This window comes from Raphanus sativus, chromosome 5 (assembly GCF_000801105.2).
Source record: "Raphanus sativus cultivar WK10039 chromosome 5, ASM80110v3, whole genome shotgun sequence".
Taxonomy (NCBI): Eukaryota; Viridiplantae; Streptophyta; class Magnoliopsida; order Brassicales; family Brassicaceae; genus Raphanus; species Raphanus sativus.
In genome coordinates, this window is record NC_079515.1 from 39,240,372 (window position 1) to 39,248,487 (window position 8,116).

General features: G+C 33.3%; 1 protein-coding gene across 1 annotated transcript; it reads right to left on the reverse strand.

The window, feature by feature from the left end:
- Positions 1-4,838: 4,838 nt before the first annotated feature.
- On the reverse strand, positions 4,839-7,648 carry LOC108863062 (serine/threonine-protein kinase WNK1; the record flags this gene model as incomplete). The annotated part of the gene is given in 8 exon segments (XM_057011270.1): positions 4,839-5,846; positions 5,927-6,235; positions 6,238-6,382; positions 6,464-6,621; positions 6,699-6,919; positions 7,022-7,249; positions 7,446-7,484; positions 7,571-7,648. Coding segments are annotated over 8 exon segments (1,911 nt in total). The 3' UTR covers positions 4,839-5,043.
- Between the last annotated feature and the right edge of the window lie 468 nt (positions 7,649-8,116).

The following is an 8,116-nucleotide window of genomic DNA, read 5'->3' on the forward strand; positions in this document are numbered from 1 at the left end:
TTTTTTATTTTCAAAATACATTAAAATATATTATTTTCTGATAACAACACAGAATATATAAGAATTATCTTTTTACTTTTAAAATATATTTTAATTTCTGAATAACTTTTAGTATGACAGTTTATTGAATTATCTTGTTTAACAAATTTAAAATTCGTTTTTATGTATGGCTAATTTTTATAATATTAATTTATAATCATTAATCTAATCTAATAAATAAATTTAATCATTCATTAAAGGTAATATCAATATTAACCGCTCTAACTTTTAACGTGAGAGCTCTGTTGCGAAAAATCACTTCGTAAATAATAGTATAGATAAAATATATTATTTTCTGATAACAACACAGAATATATAAGAATTATCTTTTTACTTTTAAAATATATTTTAATTTCTGAATAACTTTTAGTATGACAGTTTATTGAATTATCTTGTTTAAAAAAATTAAAATTCGTTTTAATGTATGGCTAATTTTTATAATATTAATTTATAATCATTAATCTAATCTAATAAATAAATTTAATCATTCATTAAGGGTAATATCGATATTAACCGCTCTAACTTTTAACGTGAGAGCTCCATTACGAAAAATCACTTCGCAAATAATAGTATAGATAGATAGATAGATTAATTTATAGAAAATTTCTTTTCTTTTTTGGATTTTTCTATTTCAAAATATATATTTTATATAAAATAAGAAAATTAATTAATTTTGCTGTGTATACATTAAATAAGTTTTAGAAATTTGAATTTCACATTTTTGTGTATATAAATATATTTTTTTTAGAATTTAAATGTGGTTTTAGATGTAATTTTACTAAATATTATCAAAATGTATTAAATTATTAGGAAAAATAGAGATAAAACCATTATGAATATAAAGTAATAATGTTTGATTTGTATATAAAATTATTAATTTATAATTTTAATGGAATCATATATTTCATATAGAGTTTTCTAAAAAATATTATCTTATTATTTTATCGATTGATATTATATTTTGAACTAATCAAACTCAGAACGAAAAAAATTATTAATTTATAGGATTTATTAATTTATCGAGGATTAAGATTTTGGGAGAAGATAGTCTAATAGACTTTTCCATTTTTACCAATGGAAATTTTCTTTGATGCATATGTAAGAGTAACTAAAACCACGTTTTTCACCGGTGGAATGAAAAGGTATTGTCGCAATATCATATGTATTGGTGCATTAGGTAAATTGACTACCTAGTGAATTATGTTTTTTTCAATGTTGTACAACCTAATTTCCCATCATTCATCCCTATCGACAAATAATATAAGAAAAACAATAAACAATATGAAGAACCTAGAGAATGATCACAATACATTAGCTCAAAAGATTCAAACCTATCATATCATAACCCCAAAAGATTATCACTCAGAGATATCAAATATCGACCTAACTGGTTATTCGTCTTATTCTTCTTTCTTGCTTCACCATATACCAGTTCGCATCGTCTTGAACTCGTGCATTGTAGCTTAATCTGCTCTTCAACCAACTCTAATCTGTTTTTTTGGTATTTCATAGGTCAGAGACGGTTACGAACAGGCAAGTGGTAAACCACTCATACAAGCACTTGCTGCTTATTATTGCGGTCAGTTGTGTCCTGACGTATCTCCGTCCGAACCAAAAATTCAGTTAACTTGTAATGAACGAAACTTGTATATACGTAGTGAAACATTCTCTTTGCAATGTGTTCGTTACTAAAATACAATGATACTGAGTAGCGTGATAGACAAGTAGGCAAGAGTTAAAAGAATGGAAACTACATACGAACCGCTTCCTTGAGAGAAGTCTGTTGGTCATGAACTTTCGTGTTTAGATGGTTACTGCCTTTTCCGCCATTGTTGCGATTCCCTCCGGGATCAAACGGTCTCGTGCTAAAGCTCGGCCAGTAAAGATCCTTTTAATAAGGGTTTTTAAATGGGCCGTAACTTTACTGGGCTTACGGTACATCCTAAGTCTACAAAACGAAAAATGTTTTGATTTCGTAGCAAAAGAAAAGCCCAGTGGGTTTACATGTTTTTATTAATTAAACGAAGAAGCACACTTCGAGTTTCATTTGTCATATCTATAAACAAAACATGGAAGATGACAAAATATGCCCAGTGGGTCTAAGCATTTTTCTAATAGGCCTATTTATTTACAGCTTGATATTTGTTTTTTTCTGTCAACCCGGTAATTCTTTTTTGTAGCTATCCTAGCTATTTACAATCCTAGAATTTTGTACTTGACATACTGAAAAAGTTCAAACTTTTGGGAAGAAGAGTAAGTGAGTAACTAATTATAGATCAAACTATTAATTAGTAAATATGTTTGTTGGTCTTTTATTAGCCACAAACACACGAATGTTTAGATGAGATGGCTTTCCACCCAAAAGATAATTGAAGGCTGTATTCCGATTCGACCACAAGTTTAAGATCGACAGAACAAGTAGTGTCGTATCTATATTAGGACAAAAACAACAGCATCTACTTAACTATTAGTTAGTTGCTTGCCGGTGACGACCCTCTTTGCATTATGTTGCATAATAATGGACGACTTTATATGATAGTATGTATCAAATGGTGAAATTTCAATAAGTAACAATTAATATGGAAGGAAGAAGATTTAAGGGACCGACAAGAAAAATAAGTGGAGGGAGATGCGAGAAAAATGGTTGGCACTGAAGTGGAGCTGGGTACGAAAAGGGTACGTTTGATCTGTACATATTCAATACCACATGTCATCCATAGAACGATCATTTATAAGATTTTTCTTCATAAGGCTCCTTTAAGATCAATTATTACTATCTTCTTTAAATGAGGGGTGGTCAACCTTATTCAATTCGGCCTATGTCCCTATCATTTTTCATATCTCTTTTATTCGCTCACTCTATTTTTTGAATTTGGACATGGTATGTACATCATGAAATATGTTTAGTTTGGCATTCAACATTAATTGAAGGGTCGTTTAATAGTTTTTGTTTGGTATTGTTCTATGTGACTAATCAAAATCTTACATTATCTTTGGCAGAAATAGTATATGAAATATTTATTTTCTGAAAATATATTTCACAAATCAATATCGCCAAAAAAACTAGAGTTGTGGAATTAAAATGAATATATCCACTTTAGTTTTTACATAAATATTATTAGTTTCACCATTTTTCCTTCGAGTGTTTTTAACTACTGCCAGAAAAGAGCTTGTAATAGTTAGCTTTCTATCAAAATGATAATTGATGGCTTGTGATTGCATGGGAAGGGCACAAGAAACATGAAACCACCCATCTACGTAAATTATTTGAATAATACTAATCATAACGGTCACAATGATATCACCTAACATATCTTGGAAGATATTTCATCGTCTACATGTATCTTACATCTCCAATATATGATCTGATGACCTTCCGAACTTTTTGGTAGAATAAAACCTATAGTTTATATAGGCTTGCCACATGATCAGCGTCACATATTGTAAAATAATTGATGCGTGTGAGGTTTTTTTTTTGGATGTTTGTATATACATATATCTATAACTTATATATGATTAAGAATTCAATTGAACTTTTCGATACAGGTATCTTCTCTCCATTGTCACATATATCTTTTTCTCATATTGTAGTTCTTTTATCGTCTTACCGTTGCATGTATTTTAGATTGTAATCAATTAAGTCTTTTGAACCTTTAATTAGTATAAGAAGTTGATGTAAAAAATATCTATAGGCTGATAGTAATAGTTTTGTCATAGAGATTGAGAGTTGAGACTTTACTTTGAGTCGCTATTGAAAGTTTAAATCAGGCGTGGAATTTAATTTAGAATCTCGTGTTGTAGTGTAGATATTGGCAAACAAATAAAAGTCTTATTGAAAAGGTCCAACAATTTACACTATAATCATATAGTAACGACAGACCAACCATGTTATGTGTATATTTATACACACATAAGATTTGGGTTAAAATAAACTGAAAGATACTTGAACAAGAAAGACATAAAGTGAAAAATACAGACGCATGTGGATGAACCCAATTTTCTAGTAGACTGGTCGGCATTAGAACATGGTCATGTCCCGGCCATATGCTGCGGTGGGGTTGCCCTCTTAATTGACTATTTTGGCCTTGTCTGTCTTATTCCTTCGATTTCGATTTACATTATCCGAACGTCCTAAAGAAATTGTACACACAAGTTGTAAAAAAGTTGTAAATATATTTTATTTATTTTCATTCTTTTATTAAAATTACTATAGCAATTTGATTTTTCCATCCCGAGTTTTATTTGAAAACTAAATTAGTAAATTTGCTTAACTACATTAATCAATAATTAGTTCTATTATCTGTTGTGATCAATTCATATCCTTTTACCTAAAAAATCAACTCATATCCAACCTGTTTCTCTCCCCACATGCATTTAATGGAACCTTGAAAACAAAATGATCATAACTAAATATATATTATCAAATGTAATGAAACTAATTTTAAATCATAGCAATACTTCAATTAATTTTAAGGAACAATTTTTTGTTGGTGAGTCACTTGGTATGAGTATTATACTGATTTATGCTCTAAAAAGTATTTTAAAACAACTTGCTAGATATGAAACTTCAAATATTATTATCTGGAATTTTTTTTTGAACACATATCATCTGGAATTTCTAAAATAGAATTTTCAATATGAGAAACTTTGGCTGTCTCTTTAATTTTTTTTTTCAAAATTTTATTCAGATAATAGTATTTGTGGTGAATTTCTTTTGTTTTGAGAAAATATTTATCGTGAAAAATTATAGTTAATAAACTCTTATGCGCATGACCAATGATTTATCTCTTAGAAATGAATTAATTAAATAAATTCAAATATTTTCGTAAAACTTATCAATTTTTTTCACAAACTAAATTCTCGAGTGGACAGAGTGGTATATTGTTGCAAGAATAACCCCAACAGAATTAACGAGGCTCTCTCTTAAGTATACTCATCTGGTTACCCTGTAACAGTCTTGTAACACGAAACAATATGTATACGTAGACAAAAACACAACGTAATTTAAGATTCAATGTCATCAACACTAAGTGAAGTTGTCCTTTTAAGACATTTTGGTAGCAATCTCTCTCCACACATCTTCTCTTTCACCTCATCTTCCGAGTGGTTTTGTCCCGGCCGCCACCTAGATTTTAACTGCTCATCTCTGACCTCGATTTGGCACTTGGCTTTAAGCCATCTCAACTCTTGCTGAACCTGATGTTCAGTCTTCTCAGCTACCTCATCACAGTATAAAGAAGGCAAAAACGAGAACGATCCAGAGCCAGTCAAATGGTTTAGCGTGTTACTTGCTTCACACGGAAACGTGATTTCAGGGTTTTCATACACTTCTTCTTCCTCCTCTTCTTCTGAATGGTTTTGTCCTGAATCTATCGAGCTAAGCTCTCTGCTTTCCTGCTGTTGCTGCAGCCTCCATATCTCTCTAAGACGAACCTCAGTTTCTCTTATTGTAATCTCCTCAAACCTACCGTGTGTCTCACCGCACCCGTTTCTGCAACATTGCGCAACGTTTGCTCCAGGGTTTGTCCTCAAGAAATCCATCACGGACCCCATCGAGGTGCGGTTCGACACGCAGTTGCTGCAGATGTTTGCATTTGCAGCCGCTGCTGCAGCAGCCGCAAGAGATTCTTCAAACTCAGGGCCTGGTCTCCAACTAGGCACAAGCCTAGATATCTCACCGTCTATCATGTTGGCTATCTTTGTGACTCCATGATCGTCCATGTCCAGCTCAGCTACCATCTCTGTTGCAACGCTCAGTGCTGTGTCTGTCTCGATGTCAAACGGGAAGTAAATGTTCCGGACACGACCTGCAAACAAATCATTTTCTTACACTCTTTGTTCATAGGTCATGTAAAGAGTAGTACTAGTAAAGTTTCTTGTTGTTTACCTTCTTTGTCAGTGATCCTAAGACGCAAGAACAAGCCACCATCATCTCTCCTCTTGCCTTTAATGGTTATATCAACATTAGCAGAGCTCTTATCTTCTTCCTGATCATTTCCATTTCGACACTCAAAGAGCTCGATACCATGACTCTCCTCTGTCTCAGCCCATCTGTTCTGATACTCATGGTGACCTTCGTAACCATTTGAATACTGACGGTTCAAAGAGCTACTAGGGTAGTTGTAGTAGTCACCGAGATGATGATGATGCTGCTGCTGCTGCCTAACTAGTGGTCCATCCATATCAACCGATCTCAATCAAACTCACCATCGTCTATACGTAGAAAAGGGTCATCTAGTAACTCACGAGCAGAGACTCTAAGCGAAACAGTGGCTAAACACTTCTCTATGAAGTATTTAACTTCAGGGTCTTTCACCTTGTACAATGCATCTGGTTTCTTCCCCTGAAACCAACAATCTTATTGAAAGCCTTTTTGAAACAGCAAAGAGATGTAGTAGTAATGGGAGAGGAGATGGAGTCTCACCGACATAACTTTCTTGTAGATCTGAGCAGGATGTGTACACTCGCTGTAAGGGTAATCAAACGTAACCATCTCCAAAATGCACATACCAAACGAGTATATATCAACTAGTTCGTTATAAGCTTCTTCGTATACTTCAGGAGCCATGAACTCAGGCGTCCCTACAAAACACTTTCACCATCAGTAACAAAACAAATTAACTGAGAAGAAAGGTTTTGATTTGGATATTGCTGTATACCTACGCAATGAGCAGCGTGAGACTTTCTTAAAATGGCGGCGAGGCCAAGATCTCCGATCTTGACCTCTCCTTGATTGCCATTAACGAAAATGTTGTCACATTTGAGATCTCTGTGGATTACAGGAGGGTCATGGCTGTGTAGATAGTGTAACCCTCTCAAGATCTGTCTACACCAATGCTTCACCGCTCTTATGTTCACTCTCTTATGCCTCAGTCTATACCTGGATGATGATGATCCATTACCAAAAACCTCTCAGCAGACATCACGTAAGAGAGACAGAACAAGCTTGTTTTTTTTTTGCAAGAGAGAGAGAAAAGCTTACTGTCTTAAGGTGCCGGAAGTGAACATTTCAGTAACGAAATTGATGTTTCTGTTAGCTGTATCAACCCAAGAAGTGTAGAACTTCATGATGTTCTTGTGTTTAAGAGTCTTGAGGAGATGAATCTCACAGTAAAGCCTCTCCAGATCTTCAGGGCTCTGTAAGAAATCATAGAGCTTGACTTGGTTCCATGCTACTTCTATCCCTTCGTACTCATCAAATGCTCTGTAACTACAAAATCATCAAAAAAAAGGAACAAGATTTTAATGTTGGTATATTGATCAAAGAAGCTACTTTCTGAAATGGGTTTGGGTCAAAGCAATAAAGAGATCCAAAAGGAAGAAACTTTTCTGTTGTGGAGATCAAAAAGTTTCAAACTTTATGATGAAATAACAACAGATCCAGAGAGAGAGAGTTGGTTACTTACACAGTCTTTTGAAGCTCCTTTACCCAGAACTTCATTATACTGCAAGAACAACAATAAAACTCAAGACAGATAGAAAGAAAATGATTGAGATTTGGTTTAATAGAAGTTAAGAGGAAAGTTTTTACTCTTCCATATCTTCCAGTGGGATCAACTTCAACAAACTCTGAGTAATCTGGTTCTAGATAACTCATCAGATTGTTCATTCTCTTCCTCTTCTCAAATCAGAAAAATAAAATAAAATAAAATATATATAATTAGATCTACCATAAATATCTCTCCTTTTTTTTAATATATAGGTGAGGTTGGGGTTCTTCTTATACCAGTTGCTCTTCTTCATAATCATCTTGTTCTTCTGATAATAAAGAGTTGAACAAGGATTGTATAATGAAACTGACGTAGATAGAACAGTATCTGTATTTACCCTCGTTATTACATTATAATAAATACGCTATAGTGAGAAGAGAGAGAAGGGGACTTGAGCTTAGAAGACAGAGGAGCTGAACTTTCTGCAATGTTCAATGGAAGTTTTTAAGTGACAACAAAAAAAAAGTTCAATGGAAGTTTTTTTTTTCCTTTTTTCTGATTGGTTATTACAGACAAATGCAACCACCTCGTGAGAGGACAAAGACGGTATGCGTCTCTTGCGGATGGTGGTCCACAAAGGGGTGAAA